This window comes from Pollicipes pollicipes, unplaced genomic scaffold (genome assembly GCF_011947565.3).
Source record: "Pollicipes pollicipes isolate AB1234 unplaced genomic scaffold, Ppol_2.1 Scaffold_4002;HRSCAF=4701_pilon_pilon_pilon, whole genome shotgun sequence".
Taxonomy (NCBI): Eukaryota; Metazoa; Arthropoda; class Thecostraca; order Pollicipedomorpha; family Pollicipedidae; genus Pollicipes; species Pollicipes pollicipes.
In genome coordinates, this window is record NW_023596420.1 from 19,507,310 (window position 1) to 19,528,779 (window position 21,470).

The 21,470-nt window shown below is 46.6% G+C and overlaps 1 protein-coding gene across 1 annotated transcript; it reads right to left on the reverse strand.

Moving 5' to 3' along the window:
- Window positions 1-12,052: 12,052 nt before the first annotated feature.
- Window positions 12,053-20,817, reverse strand: LOC119094209 (putative methyltransferase DDB_G0268948). The gene is made up of 5 exons (XM_037217285.1): window positions 20,627-20,817; window positions 17,102-17,315; window positions 16,732-16,832; window positions 15,045-15,185; window positions 12,053-12,164 (listed from the first exon to the last, which is right to left on the reverse strand). Exons 1-5 carry the CDS (start codon window positions 20,815-20,817, stop codon window positions 12,053-12,055), a joined length of 759 nt encoding a protein of 252 aa, XP_037073180.1.
- Between the last annotated feature and the right edge of the window lie 653 nt (window positions 20,818-21,470).

Genomic DNA, 21,470 nt, shown 5'->3' on the forward strand with positions numbered 1-21,470 from the left:
CCAAGCTATAAGTATTGGGGGACCATCATCAAGGGGAGCCCAAATCAACATTGAGGGGGCCAAGTCAACACTAGGTTGAACAACACACACGAACTAGGTTGGGGCAGGGCCCCAGATAACTTGAATTGATACTCCTGCATCACACATGATAAGTGCAACAGGTGTACTTAAATATGTTTGCTACTTAGTGTGCAAAGGCTATTTTGGACTGCTAATTCAATCAATGCCGATGTACGCATCTCGGTAATGAAATGCGTTTCCTGATGCCCCTTCCACTTCTTTCCATGATCTGAAATGCTGATTTTGTATGGCACCATGTATAAAATAAATAAATAGGATGGTAGCCAAAAGCGCTAACCTTACCCTAACCCGCCGTTTTTCATAACGCGGCTGGCTGGGGAGCACCAGACATGCGCCAATTCCAAACTAAGAAGGTAGAACCTCACGTGAAAAAACACGACAGTGAATTGTTCTCAGCGAGACCTTGCATGATGTGGTAAATGTTATGTTGCTTCTTGACTGCGCTAGACCAAGTCAGTTGTAAAATGTTCCTGAAGATCTGGCAATGTCCATATGTAGGAACCGTGGAATATGAATGGAGTGGAATATGAAGAAGAATACGCGACATGGAATATGAAGAAGTGTATTCCTTGTCCAATTTAAGTACAATGGCATGTACGCTTATCTGTTTTAAGTCAACAGTTGAACTGTTAGGCTCCGTAAATGCAACATTGTGAGATTTTCACGCATGGTTCGCAAAATTAATGGATGGCCACTAAATTGTCGTGCAGCGTTCTTAAAAACCGTCGCTGCCCAGAAACTAAAAATGTTAGAAATACGTTTTTGGGGTCAAAACACGTGCAACAAATGCTCCAGAGGAAAAAAATTGGTCGCGACTGCACAACTTGTATTCTCAGAAAACTGTCGTGAGGGGGGTGGGGGGCGTTACATCGGGCTCGCCTATGAACGCGAGGGTGAGTATGTTATTCAGACAGAACTAGCAAGTTTATGTGAAGATTAACACGCGCTCGGGTGGGGGAGGTCAAATTGCCCCCCCCCCCCCGAAGGTTTTTCCAGAATGGTTTCCGAACGGCGCAGCGTAGCCGCGCCAAATTTTGCATAGCTGTAGGCAATTAAATAGCAGATCGCTTAACATAAAAAATTTGGATGTACCTTCTAACGTCACTGACCTATGGCAGGTCAAAGTCAGGCCGTGGTTTCAGCGAAGGTAATTTCTAGGGAGTCGTCCAATCTGATACAATAACGGAGTGCTTGACGAAGCCATACATCTCTGAGATGCTTTCTCAGGCACCACAAATATTGAATGAGCAAGTTACGTTGACCTAAGGTCAGGTATGAAGGTCAGATCAAGGTCACAACCAAACAGATTTATTACTCTAGGGCTTGCTGTATAGGATAGTTTGTGGTGCTCATTTCGGATTCATTGACAGTAGGAACCGCATTATACATCCTCCATTGTCTTCTTAGAGGTCAGAAAAGTTCATTGACCTAGAATGATCTGGGTTGACATTTTGTTTTAGGAACATACTGCCTAGCGTAATCTTTGTGGCTTGTTCAAATGCAAAACTCAGGGCAATCTTGTATGGTTTTGGTCACCATGACCTTCAAAAGCTCAAAAAGGTTACGGACCTCAAATGGAGCTCTTACCTTTTGCTTAGAGACTGTTGCCTAGGTTCTGGGGCACTTTGTAGACCAACCTGGAATTTGACCTTGTTTGACCTCGTTTCATATGAAGGTCATGCCCAAGGAAGCTCACACTTTGATCTAAGTGAGTTCACGTACAAGTCAAGACACCCTGTAAATTTAATGTTTCTAGCTTTCGTAGTTCCCGATATCTCAGTACGGGGGGGGGGCAAACTAACCCCCCCACCCCCACCCCCCACCCGAGCGAATGGTATCTAGCCGGCCATCCGGGCGCGTGTTAACAAACTTCAATGCATTTTCCTTGTTTGTGGCATCCATCGCTCGGCAACTTCTTTGGACTAGCAGCGTCAATACCGGCTTTAATATCAGCTGACTGGGTAACCTGGAGTGTCGTGAGCTGATAGCAATGATTCTTTTGCTCGCCAAAGCACTCCTCTGGCTATTGAGGACTCCGTCGCTGGAGTGATTTAGCCATTTTCAAAACCCTCAGGACACTTGGGATCTTCTTAACTGCTCAGAGTGCTGTCAGCCAATAATAAGAGGCCCATTCCACCACCCAAGAGCCCACCTGGCTGCTTGATGGACTTCCTGGCCGGTCAGGGACAGTGGTTCAACAAATTTCCTAGGCTGCCTGCCAGCTTACCGCCTGTCTTGTCGCTCAGGGGCCTTCCTCTTAGGGGGCCTGACTAGCCATCAGGGACCATGTTGGCTCTCAAGCAATTTTCCAGTCCCTGGCATTGCATCATGGGTACTCATGGTCCCCACTGAATTAGCTGTCACAACCAATTAGTCACGACGTAGGTCGTGGCTACATACGTGAGGTGGGGGGGGGGGGGAGGGGGCGCACATGTTTTCGTGACCCGGTAAGACGTATCACCTGGGACTTTGTGGAGGTGTACGTAGGGCTGTTTTTTGCTTCAAGCAGCGTGAAGAAAAATGCCCTTGCTGAAGAAGTAGGGCCCATCCTCTGACTACTGACTAGGTTCCATTTGGCCAATCAGAAACCCCTTCTACGAATATGTATGACTCGACTGACCAACGTGGCCACTCGGGTCGCTATAGGGACTCACTATAATAGGGGCTCAATAGCTAGTTAGGCCCGTCTACCATTTTAAGTCCTTTCAGCGCACGAAATAAGCTCGGCACTTCCAGGCCTTCTTGGACTGTTTTAGTACGGTGGTTAAGATGAGCGCTCGACCTTCTATGTACTCATGGCCCCTCAGGTCACCCACGAGCCCTTTTACCTGATCCTATAATCTTATACGTGACCCTGATGAGGTGTCCCCGTCTGCGTAAGAGTGTACCACAGGGCTGGAGTCCTGGACCGGCTAGTACAGTTCGAGCACAGCCAGATAGAGCTCTTGCTAAGATCCGCTGGGAAAGATGAAGGGTTGACACCATGATCAAATTAGATTTTCATAACTTGGCTTGTATTTTTCCGGGAAAAGCCAACCTCTTGATAACCGCGTATTAAATAAAACTTTTGGACGCTCTTGCGCGGAAGCATATTGAAGTGCGGCACAAAAGGGAAATATTCAGTTGCGAATTTATGTGCGGCTTTATTTGAGTGAGATTGAAAATTATCTTCAGGCTATAGTTCCAATAGCGACAGACAGATCAGTCTAACAAAGCTAATCATTTCGCGCCTTCGTTGCGTCCAATTAAACGAAGGAACTGTTGAAGTTCTGCGTGCAAACGGTAGTAGCGGCGGCTATGATCGGCATTAATCAGTTTCTGACATGTCGGTGGTAATCAATGCCGTTTCATTGCTCAAACGGCTGGAACTAAGCTTAAGACTGAAATTACTTGTTCCCTCGTTTCGCCATAGCTTGTAACAGTCCTCTCAAGTTGGGTTGCAACCGTAAATGATATTTCTTTTTTAGCACCGCCCGACAAGAATATGAAACAACTGGCAATTGTTTCCTTCGAACACTTCTGTGATCCCATCTTTCCGTGACCCTGATACTTTCTTCTTCCAGCACAACCCCACCGTCTCTTGCCCAGCATATGCGCAGTCGCCTTCACCGCAATCTCAGCCAAACCCGGAACCCAATATATTGCTTCTTTCTTTCCAAGCAGTCTAAAAGCCCAGCTTAAAGGGAATGTTCTACCTTTATATGGGGTTTTGAATCGAAATAGCCATTTTGAGGATCTTTTGATGCACTTTACAGTTATGCCCTTTTTCAAATCCAAAGCCCCCTGGTTCCTGAGTTACACGCCCACAAAAGTGGCGAACGGTTTATCGAGGGGCTATTTCAAAGCCACCTCCGCATTGACCATGTCGTAGAAACATCATACGATCGCCGTGATACTACAGGCTGTTTTCTGCTTATGGTCGAAAACAGCATGGCCCCTGATACATTCGCGAAAGCGATGACGCGCCACATATGATACAATACGCGGGAGGTGATTGGCTGTTGGTAAGATTTCGCTGCTTAATGCGTGTCGCGAACGTAAGCGTGAGCACTTTCGGGTTGTGCGGGCGCATGTCGTCAGCGGAGCGTTTTTCCTTATATCTAAGCCATGGGCCAAAGTTACAAAAAAGGAACGCCACTTTCTGTAAAAAACGGCGCCGAAAAAAGAATGGTGCTCTCCCAAATGTTTTTAGAGAAGACGCAACGACTACTGTGTGTTTTTCTCCTGCTGGATCTTTTTCTTCTTCTGCTCACATTTTTTACAGCGAGCTCGGTTGGTGCCGTGTACACCGGGCACAGACTCTTCCACAGGTTTATGGGTTGGCTATGCATTATAAACATCGGGGAGCATTACAGTTATTGTATTTATATATATATATATATATATATATATATATATATATATATATATATATTGCGAAGTATCTAAGCATTTAACACATATTGCAAGACAAATTTCAATCTTGCACCAAAAAATTGTGTGCTTCAAGAGCAACCTCTTGATCTGCATTACCATGAACCCCGGCTGGGGCTTTGTTTTGAAAGGGCTCACGGTGAAATACCGTGTTATGACCGGAAACCTGTGCAGAAATTGTGAGAAAACCTGCAGTTTGATAGTCCCCCCAGCTGTGCAGGCGCGGAACCACACTTTCTTACAAAAAAGTGTGAATCAGGGGTTTGAAATGGGTGTGATCACTGGTGGTGTGTGCTAGCGGGTGTGTGCTAGTGCCTCGTATTGGTCTTGTGATCGGGAGTGTGCGTGCGTGGTTTGTAATTCTGAGAGAGGACATCGTTTTGATGCTCTTTAAGTCTACTGACTTTCATTAAAATGTGATACATCGATACCTGCCTCTATCTTTGTCTGTACTTGAGCAGGACAGGGTACCGATGCTTGTTAAGTGAAAGAAACACTAGCATCTATGTTGCAGGGGTGTACAAAGGCAATTTGAAACTGCATTATGATCTTGCCAGCATGTTGAATCCATTGAACATTACATCACCTAATTTATCTATTGCATGCCACCATATTAGCAATTCATTTCGGCAGTAGGGACTAGTCTGCACAGTTCATTAATGCACATGCTTGGTATAAACTCACGTGATACAGCTTTGCAAAATTGTCTTTCCCTTAAGATTTCCGAATTTGGTATGCAGGCAAGCACTGCTTGTGAGTCATCATTGTCATAGTCACTGCAATTTGTGAGATGCTGGGTGCTGAGATAGGTCGAAAAGTATTGCTGTTGGTTTCTTGGATAGCACTTAATAATATTTTTATCATGAGCCTTGTGCGCACTGGCAGCTTCATCACTTCCTTGCATTTCACCCATCTAACCATGACTACATACACTCGCCATGTCTCCAGCCTTGTGCAAGGTCGGCAGGTTTGTAGTTCCATATCACTGCAAGTAATATTTTCTTGTTATTTTTTAGTGAAGCAGCTTGACGACTGCAGCATGTTGCATGACTGTGCAAGCGGATGCCATGTTTGCATCTTTGCCACCTACATTTTGTGGATTCCTAAAACAGGCTGATCAAGTGATGTCACTTCTTGGTGGTGTGCTTTGCTGAAAGTGATTTGTATATTGTATCTTGTGTTTTTGGTCGGTCCTATGTCAGATGCGGAGTTAATACAAGAATGCACTCTTGACCCATCTGTTCATGATGGAATTTATCATGAAAGCAGCATGGATTGCGGTACAGAAGCCAAATCATTGTTCATGCCATGCCACAGTATAGCAGTGAGGTAGTGCCACAATGACGCTGTTGACCGGTGCCATTACACAATGTACCACATTGGTTGACTGCTCTATGTCAAACCTATGAGATAACAGTCCATGATGTATGTAAGACTGGTAACAGCTAATTTAACAACGCCAAAGGACTGTCACCAGCAAGAACGCTGTGGCACCACAATGGTTATATCAGGTTAACTAGCCAATGCATAAATAATCCTAAGCAAGAAAAAATTATTGGTAGCTCACCTTACCATCTTTACCATAGCAATAACAGTGCTCTGGCAATAAATTCATAACAATGTTACAGATTTACTCATTTGTGCATGCAAACTGGTCTTCGTATTTCCAGTTGCGAATAATAAAGGAAGTCACTGCTGTGCACATCACATGATATTAATGTCAGGAATACAGCACTGCAGGCAAGGACAGATCGACAATACAGTATCGACACTCTCAACAGCCTTTGTCAAGTCTCGGTGAGAGATTCCTGACACTATAGGTCAGTTTTCACAGCATATCGTGCTTTGATATAAATAATCTGCCATAAAACCTGGCGAACACCACGTTGCGTATGTCGAGCAATCCACCAAAGCTTTTCTAACGACTAGTACCAATGCAAAAAATCCACAAACCATTCACTAATGCTCCCCCCCCCCCCCCCCCCGACACAGCGCCCGCGACAAGAATGGGCAACCGGCGCCAGCTTTCGTGCGTTTCGAGATGCTCTTTAGGTCTGGCTGCCGTATACTGCCAGGTATTGCTGTCCCCACAAAACCATTCCATGACGCCATCAGACGATGATATAATGGGGCGCATTTTTACAATATTTGAAATTGTACTTTGTAGGGCCGTTTTTGCTTACCAGTAGTTACAAGTAACCTTTTCCCATCATGCCTGATGCTTATCTCAATATCTTCAAATGTGGAACATTCCATTTAAACCTGTATATACACATTGCTGGGGCACAGCGAAAGGCGCCAACCAGACATTATATGTCGGACAAGGCTTGGAGCATGCCTGAGGTGTGGTGAAGAGTATCAAGACGGTTGGTGTTTGGCTCGAAGCGGACACGTGGCTTCTGTAAGGGGACATGTTCTTGAGGATGTTTGCCGTCATTCCCAGCGCTGCCTGCCACTGGTCGGAATTTTGCCATGAACTCAGCTGTCCTGGCTGACGAAGTCCTTCGCTGTTATTTGCGGTCTAGGATGGAAAATCCCGCCTTAGATCAACTTAAACGTGAGGTCACGGCAAATCCCGGGGATGGAGGACTGATTTTGTGATCAAACCATTCCACTGACCAGGACCACTGCGCCTGCATTCTTCCCAACCGCAATTATCCTGGCATTAGTTGAATAACACTGTATAACTGAACGTTTCGGTTGTGAGCGTGCTATTGCGGATTGCGCCGATGATTGGTGATGTGCGCTGATGATTGAGCATTTATCCTGAGCATTTGAGCACTTATCAACCTGCGCTGATGATTCGCTGATGATTCGCCGATTCCTGATGGTGCTACTGGGCGTGGACATCATAGCCATGTCATGCTATATGGCATCGCGTTACGCGGCTTGCGGCAATTTTAGCGGCCAAAATTCGGCCGGTGACAAAAAATGCACAATTACCACCCCTGTTGCGGTCCTTGCCATGACCAAATCGGAAACAAACACCAGAAACTATCCCATAAAAACAAGTCTAGAGGAAAAGCAAGTTAGTTTTGACCTCAGACCGACCTTCATACCTGACTTTTGGTCAGTAGAATAGGTCGTAATTAGAAACTCGATTGGTTTGTAGCGTAAGAAGCTATCTCAGGTATGACCTCGTCTAACATCCCGTTGTTGCATCACATAAAACCATTCCCTAGAAATGCCCTTCGCTAATAGCCATGGCGTAAATTTGACCTGCCATAGATCATCGACCTTACAAGGTATATCCAATTTATTTACATCAAGATATCTGCTATTCAGTTTTCTACAGGTACACAAAGTGTGGTGTGGCTAGGCGGCGTTGTTTGAAAATTATTCTGGAAAAACCTCCGGACGTCAATCTGACCCCCACCCGAGCGCGTGTTAAGAAATAAACGGCAATGCCAGACAATAGAGGTAAACCCATATCTGTGGTGATCATGATATTTATCTAAAGGAGCATTTATCAACCTGTGCACTGTTTGGAGAGAGTCACTTGGCACAACACCCTTGCTGGGTTATCCTAGCAAAGTTCATGTTGTTGAAATATTAAAGTGATATGAGCTCCATGCCTGACGTGTTAATTTGCGTAAATTGTTGGTGGGCTGTTCTGTTGATGGTCTGGCAACTCTGGTGTTTTTTCATTTTAATGTGGGTGTTTTATTTCCCTACTTGTCCTGTTTCTGGCATGTGTCGAAAGGTGGTTGGTTGTGTCAACGGTGTCTACAGTTAGTCATCAGGTGAACTTTGTCGTTAATGTTTTGTATGTTAATAATAGCTTTGTGTTGTTTCAGATGGACTTATCCCGGCATAGATTTGTGTTGGACAGTTTTCGAAGACCTGAAATTGGGTATTCCATGCGACCCACAAGAATACCTGCTTGTGTTCTACGGTCCCAACTGGACCTCAAAGGCAGAGGAAAGCTGGGACTATAGGACGGGTCACCCCAACGCGCGCAGTAATGGCCAATGGTCGCAGGCGCTCAAGCATATGGTTGTTCAGCCATTGAAACCTTGATTCAACTAGTGCTTACATCAATGCGTTTTTCTTTAATAGAGCACTTTGTTTACCACAACACTGCACGCAAATGAAATTCAGAAAATGGGGGAGTTCTAGAGTTCCCATGTTTCGCTGTAGATATGTCAGGAAGGCGTGTACATATATCTGAATATTGAACATTTCAGTATGTCCAGGTCTCACGAACCACAGCACAGAACCGGTGAAAACGTAAAGCGACGGTAACGTTAACAGCGCTTTTGCTTCCAGTGTCTTATTTCACTCTTTCAATCATTGTTTTCTTCTTCATCCTATCATTCAGAACGGACTTGCGCCATTCTCCTCAATTGTCAGCTACCGAAGAAGCTATTTGTCATCTCATATGATAACTGGTGGTATCGTGGTCGCTAACCACTTTTTTATCTAGCTCCAAGGGTGGCTGGTCGAAAAATTTGCCACATTTGCTGCAAAATTCGGAATTTTTGGCATAAAAGCTAAACGGTACTGTGGAGTACTCAGAATGACGGGCTAAACGGTACTGTGGAGTACTCAGAGTGACGGGCTAAACGGTACTGTGGAGTACTCAGAATGACGGGCTAAACGGTACTGTGGAGTACTCAGAATGACGGGTTAAACGGTACCGTGGAGTACTCAAAATGACGGGCTGAACGGTACTGTGGAGTACTCAGAATGACGGGCTAAACGGTACTGTGGGGTACTCAGAGTGACGGGCTAAACGGTACTGTGGAGTACTCAAAATGACGGGCCAAACGGTACTGTGGAGTACTCAGAATGACGGGCTAAACGGTACTGTGGAGTACTTAGAATGACGGGCTAAATGGTACTGTGGGGTACTCAAAATGACGGGCTAAACGGTACTGTGGAATACTCAGAATGACGGGCTAAACGGTACTGTGGAATATTCAGAATGACGGTCGCACAACGTGAAGAATCTGTCGGTTTACCAAAGCAATGCAATCAAGTACATGAAGCAGACACCAGAGATCAACCCATGACAGGGCTTCTTAAACAGACCGTGAATGATAATTACGACAAATGCTACCAGCCAAACTGTTCATTAAACAACTGCTTTGCGTCGAGGAAGCGATTGGCCTTTTTTTGTTCTTGAGTGTTACACATTTCTACTGGGAATTCTCGTCCATGACGGCGCAGAAATTCAAATTATTGGACGCTTCCTATGGTTGCACTCTTTTTGACCACAAGTGAATAAATTCTGCAGGACAGCTTTCAAATGATTTGCATTTTTCTCCCACCAGTATCCATGCTTCATCACGTGACGGTCCGTTCAATTACTTCATTCGCATTAGCCATGTCACACAAGGCTCAATTGCTAACGCAGTACTTTTACAGGAATAAGAACTGAGTAAAGCATATCTAAGGCATCCGTTCGCACTTCACACAGTCTGCAACTTTGGAATCTGTGACGAATTTGTGTTTGCAATCGTTTTTTACTCGATTTGTTTTACACAGACCCATGTGCAAATGTGGATATCGGAAAGGACAACCAAGCAAGCGGAAATGAGATTACGAAACAGCAACGTTGAAATCAACACGCGATGAAAATATTTCTAGTGGAAAGTGAGTTTTGATGACTAGTCTTCAAAAACCGAGGAGTCCAAAAAAATAGAGCATGTCGCCAACTTAAATCGTAACTGGTTTTGCTTTTGAACTTGGTACAATTTTTCTCGTGACTTAAAGGGAATGTTCACCGTTGAAGATATCGAAGCAAGCCTCAGCTATGATCAAAAGAGCTCGCGTATTGCCAGCTTTAACTATTGGTATGCATTTGAAGTGTAAAAGACTGCATTAGACAGTACAGTTCAGTTCTCTATTTAGCAAAGATGCTCTTTAATGCGTCATGTTTTGATTACGTCATCGTACCTTACACAGCATTGGTTGAGAGCCAATTGACTGCCGTTATATTTGGAAATCGAACTCACGAACACCAGATGTGAACGCCTCGACAAGTGAACTTTTATTGGCTTTGATCGCCACGTAGCTAATGGGATGGGATACAATGGGGCTTAACAAGTAGATAGAGGATGGACTCTACTCATTTAGTACGGGCATTTCTTGACGCTGCACGCGGCAAAAACAGCCCTATGTACACTTCCACAAAACGCCAGGTTTTAGGTCTTACGGGTTCAGGGAAAATGAACGCCCTTTTCCCCACCCCCACCCCACCCCCAATACCCCCAGGATCTTTAGCCGTGGCCTCAGTCGTGGTTAGGTAGTTTTCACAGCTAGTTCAGTGGGGATCATGAGCAACCAGAAGGAAACGTCGGTGGCTGAAGAATGGCTTGGGAGCCAAAGTGGTCCCTAAATAGCAAGACAGGCCCCTCAAGAGCAAAGTCCCTGACCGTCACGCGGGGTACTCGGCTGGCAGGCAGCCTTGGGTATTTACTGAGCTCTTGAGTCTCCAGAGTGTCTCTGACCGGTCAGGCAGTCCATCGAGCAGCCAGAAGGTCTCTTGGGTGGTGGAAGGGGCCTCCTATTGGTCAAAAGGGCCCTGAGCAGTTAAGAAGACCCCAAGTGTCTAGATGGCTTTGAAGATGACTAAATCACTCCAGCGACGGAGCCCTCGATAGCGGGAGGAGTGTTTTGGTCACCAAAAGGAGCCATTGCTATCAGCTCCCGACACGCCAGATTTCCCCAGTCGGCTGTCATTAACACGCGGCCGGGCGGGGGTCAAATTAAGTCACCGAGGTTTTTCAGAATAATTTGCGAACGAGGCGTAGCCGCGCCAAATTTTGCAAAACTGCGGACAATTGAATAGTAGATCGTCTGGCATCAAAAATTTAGATATGCCTTGTATGGTCACTGACCTATAATAGGCCAAGTTCAGACCATGTTTTCAGCGAAGACAATTTCTAGGGAATCGCTCAATCTGATCCAACAACGGAGTATTAGAAGAAGCCATGCATTCCCGAGATGCATTCTTAGGCAACACAACATCTGAATAAACAATTATCTTGACCTTGGGTCAGGTATGGATGTCAGTCCAAGGTCAAAACCAGCCTGCTGTATTACTCTGTGGCTTGCTTTATGGAGCAGTTTCTGATGTTCATTTCGTAATTTATTGACAACAGGAGCCCATCATACACCTTCCATGGACTTCTCAAACGTCAGAATAAGTCACTGACCTAAAATGACCCACTTCAAAAATTTGATTTCAGGAACATGCTGCTTAGCGTAGTCTTTGCCGCTTATTCACATGCAAAACTCAAGGCAGTTTTGTATGATTTTGGTCACCATGACCTTCAAAAGGTCCAACAAAGTCACTGACTTTAAATAAGCACGGGAGCTTTTGCTTAGAACAGTTATCGAGATTCTAGGAGCCCTTTGGAACCAACCTGGAATTTGACCTTGCTGGACATTCAATTCCAAGAGCCCTTTAACAGATGTCGCCCACCTCAGACAAACCGGCTCTCCCATTAAATTCAGCTGCTCAACATCTCCCGCTGTCTCGCATCTTCCGCTCCCGCTATCCACCGCCCCATGAAGGCACAGCACGAACGCTGCCATCAGTGGGCCGCGATCAGCGCGAAACGGGCTTCCGCGCCATCAGCAGGAAGTAGGGGTGACGGAGGGTGATGCCGATGTCGCTAGTATCGACCTCCGGCTTGCCGTTGGAAAGCACCGATTGGAACCTGGGGAAACAGCGCGAAAAGGTGAGGTTTTCTGTGCTCGGTTTCATAATCACATGCACTCAGCCACGTCATTGCGGGCAGTAAGTCAAGGGCGACATTACCACTCAAGACCAAAACGCATACATGCTGAAATTCTCCCACCACCCTGCAATGGGTACGTTGCCGTTGATGTCCTAGTAAGCATGCACCGTAAATTTGGTTTTAATTAATGACTTGTAGCCATTATAAACGGAATGTTCACATTTGAATATAATGAAGCATGCGTTGTAACAAACTGACCGAAACTTTTTGGCATAGCGTTTAAGTGAAAAAGATTGCTCTAGACAGCACAATGCACTTTTTAGTAAATGTGCTCCTTAATGCGTTGTGGTTTGATTACGTCATGGTACCTTGCACAACATTGATTGAGAGCCGTTTGACTGCCGTTTTATCTGAAAATGGCGCTCATGAACGCCAGATTTGAACGCCATGATGATCACATGTGTCTTGGCCTTGATCGCCCCCAGACTTATGGAATAGCAGGATTTGAATGACGCTATTATGGCGTCATGAAAGCCAAGGTGACTTTGACATACTCTGCCCGATAAACCTTTCCCCATTTTCGCGGGTGTATAGCTCAAAAACTAGAAGGGCCAAAACTAGTCTGATGAAGGGTAGGATTGTGGATAGAGCTGAAGGGTTGAAACACTCCTTATAAGTCTTTTTTCTCAGGACGGCTTTCGAAAGCGCTTCCTCTCTCTCTCTCTCTCCTCTCTCTCTTCTCTCCTCTCTCTCTCTCTCATCTCTCTCTCTCCTCTCTCTCTCTCTCTCTCTCTCTATCTCTCTCTCTCTCTCTCTCTCTCTCTCTCTCTCTCTTCTCTCTCTCTTCTTTTAAATTTGTCTATGTCAAGTTCAGATTATGCTAGTCAAAATTAGGCTGTACGCAACGGCGTACGCATCGTCCGGGTGCAGGTCCACGATCTTTCGCTCCAGCAGGGCTTTTCGTTCTGTGGAAGTCTTCCAGGCAACGGGGCTAGTTAGCAGTTGTGAGCTCGTAACTTAGGGGTGAAAATTATCTTTCTGTCGTCGATGAAATTGACAGCAGTCTAAGTTGTCACCTGCAGCCAAAGCCATCAGAGGCCGTAGCAATATAATTATTGGTGCGATAAACCAAAAAAACAAACATAAATGAAATGCAATGTAGCATAACCATCGAGCATACCCGTTTCGGGAGTTTCCTTCGCATTAAAGTATCAATTGCTGGCCACGCCGAAAGTCCCGGTGGTTAACATGCAGGTCTTACTGGCTGGTCTTGAATCCTCAGAAGTATTCATTCCATCTATTAAAATATATCTAACCAATCCCTGACCGGGCCGGTTGCCCGCTCGATCGTCCAACATTTCTGAGCACGGCAAGTATTTGTACAAGTATATCTCTCTGTGGGGGCTGTGGAACTGGTGAAACCGGCGGAAGGCGACATCACTCCCTGGACGATGCAGATTCGGCATTTACTCGTACGTTGGCACCACAAACGCGGCTGCCGACCCGTAAATACCGGTGGCGCCACCGCGGCACCAGGTGTGCACCCGTCCACAGATATCGTGCCCCTGGACGCCCACGACGGAATTCGGCTCAACAACGGGTGGACCCTGCGGCACTTGTCCCACGAACGGCAGGTAGAACGCCAGTCCCGCCAATGCTTGGCGCGAGCGCGGCGGAACCATCCGGGCGGCTGTCGTCACCAGCGGTGGGTCCACACTCCACAGGCTTTCCGAGCGGATGTCGCCTGTATACATCGGATACGACCGTAGCCGACTCCCGAGGAGTTCTAGAGCGATAATTAGACAGTAACATAGCGGCTTCACCATCGCTCGGTGTGAGCACGACGGATTGTCTGCGCAGGCAGCGGTCGCGGAAGTCGGTGGCGGGGATTTTTCCATGTTAGCAGCTCAATGAACAGTGAAATACAAGAAATAGATGTTTCAGGGATTGTTCATGCATGACCTCATCTGGCAAAGCCCTTCAAAATCGGTTCTACCTGGAAGTTTTGCTTCCGCGGTCTTACACAGAGACCTCTCCGCCCCATGCGTTGCGTTGGCTCTGTCAGAGCGAGCCTATGTTTCTTGTTTTCACCTATATGATGGCCGGCTTTACGAACCAGCAAGCAGACATATCAACTCACCAGCGCTATCTAGTTCTGAATATCTTTGGTTTAGGCGCACCACTGGACAAGCACCGTGTCACCACTAATCTTTGACGTTAGCACTGACATAGCGTTGTCTGTAGTGCATTTCTGGCACCTGCTAAAAGCCATCCTGATTAAGGCTACTACGCTTGGCAACATCTTGTGGCTCAACTTGCTCATAAAGTGAAACGTTGGTAGTTCGACATGTACTCTATACTAGCTTACGCTGCAAGCAACTGCACATACTAAGCTTTTGGTTTCGTCTGATTGCGATGACCTATTGTAATTTGAGAAAGTCTGGTGTAATTTGCTTCTATTTTCGCATACTGTCACATACTAGCTGGCAAAAGTGTCCGTTTTTGCCACCGATGATGACCAGCAAATTGGAAGCATTTTCACCCCTTTTTATAATGGCATTAACCTGGACAATTCCTTATGGTATTGGTTATACGGCGTAGGAATAATTCCGGTGCAATTTCACAAGACTGAAGCAAATTCGCCTGAGAATTAACCTGGAATTGCCGTTGCCGTTGTCGTTGACCTGGAGTTGTACAATCGGATGGTATCTGTCAGGGCTCACAGAAGAAAAATTGCTTAGTATGAGCTCTGATCCCACAAATCCATCCGATCAAAAGGTCCGAATTAAATTTACAAAGACGAAAGAATGTACACCAGAACATTCAGCAATACCGCTTCGCTGGCCGCCGGCTGCTCACCGTTCCCTTGTCAGCTGCAGCAAGGCCTCGCCTCGCTCGGCGCCGCAGCGGGCCATCATTTTCTGGAAGGAGCCAAGGCTTCCGATGAAGCCCAGCAGGCCGTCCAGCGTCAGCGTCTGCTCCTGGTCGTGACTCTCGTCCCTGCCGCCACGGTCGGTGTCCGTCAGCCGCGCGGTTAGAGGTCACGGGCCAGCGGCAGGGCGAGGTCAGAACCCCAGACAGCCGTGGGGTACTGAGCCTGACCGCCTTCTTTGACCTTCGTCTTTGCAGGCAGTAATGGGGGAAGAAGACGCACGGGCCGCGGTAGTAGAGCAAGAAACCCGGATCCGAAGTGATGATAGCAGAGAGAATCGACGCCCGGAGAGACACCTCATAAAAGAGAATATCATGCCACAAGATATTACACGAGGTACTGAAGTCGTTGTTTTTGTAACTCTCTTCACGACGATGGAACTCTCTATAAAAGTGGAGACCCGCTGAGTGGAAATTAATATCCAAGTGGGTGAACAATGAATGTTTATTCCTAGGTGGCAGTTCATACCTCACTGTTCCGGCATCCACAGCACAAGTACCGGTCAGAAATCACACTCTAAGCAGGCCAACCTATCGATCGTTAGCGGTCACCGCGCTTGTATAACCGAGCAGGAAGCGGGTGCGTCCAGACAGGACGTGGCTCTGTTCTAATGATCTGCAATGGCGATTTCAGCGAGACTGCGTGACAAACAAGTTTTACTTCTAACAGAAGCATTGCTGGTTAAAACATGAAACACAACGTTACATTATTTGCAAGCAAAAACATTAATTCATTGTACCCCGAATTCCTAGTCGTAATTAAACACTGTTTTTTCGTGATTACTGTTGCCCATCGGACGACCGACGCAGCTACAGCAGTTGAGGGTGCCAGAGAGACCCGCGAACAAATAAGTTGGTCGGGTCACCCTATGTGTGGGTCCTACGTCACGCATGCGGCGCAAGCGTTCTATTCTCTCTTCTGTTCACCTCTGTTGTGCATAGCAGTCGGGTTAGGCTGTATTGCCTAATATAATAAAGCACTACAGTTGCAACCCCTGACACAGTCTCAGTTAAGGCCATCATAAAACCCGAAAGTATCCTCTATGCCTACACATCTTTCTTGGAACATTGCAGTGTAGACAATTTAAACCATGACGGAACAGGAAATTTGGGTGAAGGATTTTGTTCCAGGAGCGGGGACAATTCTGAGAGTTCTCAGGGTTTTAAGCGTGTGTACTTGATAGACAGCAAATGACAAGGGACATCTGGGCGCCACCGCGGCGGTCCCGCATACGGCATCTGCGCACCACCGCGGCGGTCCCGCATTACGGCATCTGCGCGCCACCGCGGCGGTCCCGCATTGCGACATCTGCGTGCCACCGCGGCGGTCCCGCATTACGACATCTGCGCGCCACCGCGGCGGTCCCGCATTACGACATCTGCGCGCCACCGCGGCGGTCCCGCATTACGACATCTGCGCGCCACCGCGGCGGTCCCGCATTACGACATCTGCGCGCCACCGCGGCGGTCCCGCATTGCGACGTACTTTAACACCATCCCACACAGGACAGCACTACCTCCGGTCCGGCGGCTCCTCGTCCGTGCTGGCGCTGTCACACGATGCATCCTGCTGACCCTCACGGGCCTGTTCGCCGGCGGTACAGCCGAGACCCACCTGACCTCGCCCGGGTAGGGGAGCCGGAAGCGTGGGTCGCCGTACCGGTCCTCCACGTCTTTCCAGACGCGGCCCCAGTCATTACCAATAGCCTCAAAAGCCTGCCATGCACAACGTGGTAAAGTTAGACGTCTCCCAGGACTGGAAAGCCGTGTGATAGACTTGCTGCTCCACATGAGTTCTCTGATTCCGTGTTGCAAACTTTCTGAGAAGTGATAACGTTCCCTCACAAACGAAATTCCTTCTAAGAGGATGAAGAACTTCGCTGTACTGCATATTCAAAGAAACAGTCAGACCATCGCACGCCTTCAAATTTAATATGTCAAGGACTCAACGTTTAGCACGTGGCTCCCCAGTGGCCGCAACTCGCCTGCATCAAAACGTGATTGAGCTCAGTCGAGAACATGCCGTTGCGGTAGACCTTCGGCGTCCTGACGCTGTAGATGCCAAGAATTCCGGCTGGCGCTAGCACGCGGTCTGCCTCCGCGAAGAAGCGGGGCATGTCAAAATAGTGACAGCATGTGCAGGCGGTGACCAGCTGCACGGACTCGGCGGGCATGGGGATCTCCTCGGCGGCAGCTACCCTGGCGACAAGAAGAGAGAAATCGAGCTGATATTTCATGACACCAGGGAGTAACACTAAACGGAGATTTCATGATGCAAGGAAGCGAGGTAGAACGAGTTAGAGGTAGACTACCTGACGGCGGGGAACAGGCACAAGTGACTCCCTGGCGAGTGGGAGCGAGTGGAGCAAGAACTCCTTGACAGCGGGAACCGGGTAGCCACGGCGACGTTTAAAGGGGGTGTTCCGCATTAATGTGGGTTTTGAACTGAAATAACCGTCTTCAAGACCTCTCAGTGCCATTCACAATCCTCCCCTTCTGAACACACTCTCGGGTGGGAGTCAATTTGACCTACTGCGAAGGGTTTTCCAGAATGGTTTCTGAACGACGCGGCGTAGCCTCGCAAAATTTGCATAGCTGTAGACAGTTTAACAGCTGATCGTGTGGTCAAAACAAACTTAGACGTGCCGTTTAAGATCGCTGGCCTGCGGCAGGTCACAGTCATGCAATGGATTCAGCGAAGGAAATTTCTTGGGAATCGTTCAATCTGATGCAACAACGGAGTGCTAGACGATGTTAGACATCTCTAAGACTGTTACAAAGACAACACAGTTGAATGAATGAAGTCCATTGACCTAGCGTCAGATATGAAGGTGAGACCAAGGTCAAAGCCAACCTGTTTTATTGCTCGGAGCTTGCTGTAAGAGGTAGCTTCTGGTACTCATTTAAATTTATTGATAACAGGAAGCGCATCAAACATATTTCGTAGACGTCTTGAAAGTCAGGACAGGTAGCTGACCTAAAATGGCCTGGGTTGGCATTTTGTTGCTGGGAGTATGCTGCCTAGCGTAATCTTTGACGTTTATTCAAATGCAAAACTCAAAAGCAGTCTTGTATGAGTTTGGCTACAATGGCCTGCGAACGGTAAAACAAGATCACTGGCCTGAAATGGGCAGTAGTGACTATGTTCTTAAACTAGTTGTCTAGATTCCGATGACAATTTGTGCATCAAACTTCATTTTAACCTTATTTACCTTACCTTACCTCCTTACCTTACATTTACCTTACCTTACCTCCTTTGACCTTATTTACTCGGAGGTCATCATGACCTGGAAATCCCAAATTTTGACACAAGTATGTTTACATGGCACCTAATATACCCTTCTATTGCGTGTTTCTAGCTCTCTTAGTTTTTAAGATGTCAGAGGGCCTAACTGACTCCAATCGGAGCAAAGGGCATTCAGCCGGCCACCCGGACGCGTGTTAAGACCAAAGGTTTAGTTTCCGAGCTACACACCGCGAAAATGGTTGAAGGTATATCGAGGAATATATTTCAAAGTCACCTCGGCATTCATGACATCATGATAATACTTAAAATAATCGTTCAAATCCTGTCATTCCATATGCCATGTGGCGATCATGGCTAATAAAAAGGAATGGGCAAAGCGTTCATATCTGGCGTTCATGAGGGCGATTTCCAGATATAACGGCCGTCAATTGGCTCACAATTAACATGGTGCAAGGTACTATAACGCAATCAAACCATGACACATTGAGGAGTATATTTACTAGGCAGAGAACTGTACTGTCTAGGACAGTCTTTTCCACCTAAAAGTGTAGCAGAAGTTACAAGTGAACTTGTCCCATCATATCTCATGCTTGCTTCAATATCTCTAAATGTGAACATTCCCTTTAAGCGGCAGGGAGAGCTCCGGAGAAGTAAATACATTCGGCGCCAGCATCGTACAAAGCAACGCGTATGATGATCAGCCAGCGCTGTTCGCATTCTGATAGAAGCTGCCGCTGTTGTTGTCGTTATAGCCGATATTATCAGTTGTTGTTCCAGTAGCTCTAGCCCCTGCGCTGCGATGGGCTTGTTTCCGAGCGCTGGTGGTCATTATCAGTATCGGGCGGTTGAGGTTCTAACGCGTAAATTGAATTTAGGACTCCAAAAACTTAAATTTACTTAGGGTCAGGTAGGAGGGTCAGACTAAAGTCAAACCAGCCTGCCTTTTTACTCCCAGGTTGCTATATGAGGTAGTCTCTGGTGCCCAATTCCAGTTTATTCGTAACAAGAACCACATCAGTTAACTTCCATGGACTTCTACAAGGTCAGATGAGGCCACTGACACAAAATCACCTTGGTCAACATTTCGTGTTAAGAAACATGCCGTCTGGCATAACATCTGACGCTTATTCGACTGAAAGAAATCAGAACAATCTTGCATGATTATGAACGCTATGACCTTCAACAGGTCGAACATCACTGACCTCACATGAGCACCAGCATTTCTCTGTTTGCTTAGATTATGTATCTAAGCTCACTGCGGTTGCGTGAGTAGTTCTGTGGTCACTTTGGAGCACAATTAATTAGTATGCGCATGAGGTTAAAAGTGCCAGCGGTTATGCGACACGGCCGATGATGGGCGAGAAGAAACCAAGTCTCTCGCCATCTTTTCAACGTGTGAGAATTCTACCTTTCCGCCCAAGACGCTCGCGGTGCACGAGGGACGTTACACACTAACTAAAACACCACGCCCTCTAATAAATATTTATGATAATAAATGTTTGATAAAATAATGAATAAGAAATACTAAATATTTGTGATGCTCCGTTAACGCGTTGGAAGCAAAACAACGAATACCAAATCAGGTGATTTTGTGAACTACCATGGAAAAATTGGTTTTCTACTGCATAAATGTAATTTCATGTGACTGTACGATGCACGATTACAGCTAAGAATAGCTTTTGTCGTTTCTAGTACGAACAAAAAAGGAGGATTTAGTAGCACTTGACATTCTAGAAATATGATTGACAAAGGACGCAGCTGTTTTATTGCCCTGGATGAAAGAGCAAGTAGTGCAAAGTTGTGCGCATGGATCATAATGTTAATGCAGCCTGAAATCTAACAAGGAAAAAGTGGTAACAGTTGATGTTGTCTCACCAGTTGGTGTTCCCGACGATGTATGCACACTGAAATATCACATATGAGATGAAATGGCCAATCTAGTTAATTAGAGGTCGTACTTGATGAGCGTCGTCCTGTGCTTGTGGACTGGATGGCGCTGACAGTGTCCAGTGGCGTGTGTACATACCTAAACTGGACTCTGAAAATGTTACAAAATGTGCTTACGCTTTTGGGTTATGAAAGCAAAAGCAATTATGGTTCTGCGATGTGGTGGCTCTTGTGAATTTGCGGTCAAATACAGAAATTCACCAGTCTTAGCCCACGTGAAAAAGGTTGCAGTTCTCTCAATTTTTGTGATTCGTAGTACCTACCGCAGACTTCAGAAACATAAAACAACAGTCCTCCACGACTCTGCCCAACTCACCGGTATTCGATATTCGCGAAGGTGTTTCTCGCGGTCGCCTCTTTGATCTGTGCTGGGCTTATGTCCGTAGCTAGTACGGAACGGAAATGGGGTGCCAGACAGCGGGTGTTCTGTCCACTGCCGCAGCCGACGTCAAGTACACGATCCAACGGCAGCTTCTCCTGGGGATATCCCAGGCCAGTGAGGTGCATTTTCAACAGGTAACATTTGGTGATACATAAACAGACCACCGAAGGCAACACACTGTAGTGGAATTATGGGACATTGGACATTTAGAAGTTCTTCGTTTTGCGGATAAGTTGTCGCACCTTTTTCAGCTTGGTATCAAATAAAACGCCATCATAGATAGCTGCATCAGAAATGTAGCAGCAAATGTTCTATTTTCTCAAAAGACACCTAAACATATCGTGGCAATCATATCTAATACTGTCATAACCAGGGTGCTTTTTACGCATTTACAGCTACACTTCGCAGCAGTGACATTTTTTAGTTGAAATGAATGCGAGATGCAAATGCAGGACGTTTTTAAGGTTTTTGAATGACCGATTTTAAATGAACAACAGCGTTTGATGTAGATCCGACCACACGTGTATCCTTACCTTAACAGCTTGCACAATAACATTGATGAGAGACGCTGGCGGCTCTGGCCGGAACTGTGCATACAGCTTTGCATGCGAAGGTCTGTCAAACAGCCGATACATTGCGGGATCGTGTAAGCTGAAAAAGAATTCAAGAACACCAATGCTATGCACGCACATGGATAATACGAGCCACACCATGCCATATCACCCGTTCGTGGGATAATCGTGGACCCCACGGGGCCAAAAAGCGGCGGCACTGGGTC

Excerpts from the sequence above, each read along its gene's own strand:
- LOC119094209 (XM_037217285.1), bottom strand. The coding sequence starts at position 20,817 with ATGCACCTCACTGGCCTGGGATATCCCCAGGAGAAGCTGCCGTTGGAT. Across the intron at positions 16,833-17,101 it reads TCAATCACGTTTTGATGCAG|GCTTTTGAGGCTATTGGTAA; the intron begins GCGAGTTGCGGC and ends TGTGCATGGCAG. Across the intron at positions 12,165-15,044 it reads CTGCAGCTGACAAGGGAACG|GTTCCAATCGGTGCTTTCCA; the intron begins GTGAGCAGCCGG and ends CTGTTTCCCCAG.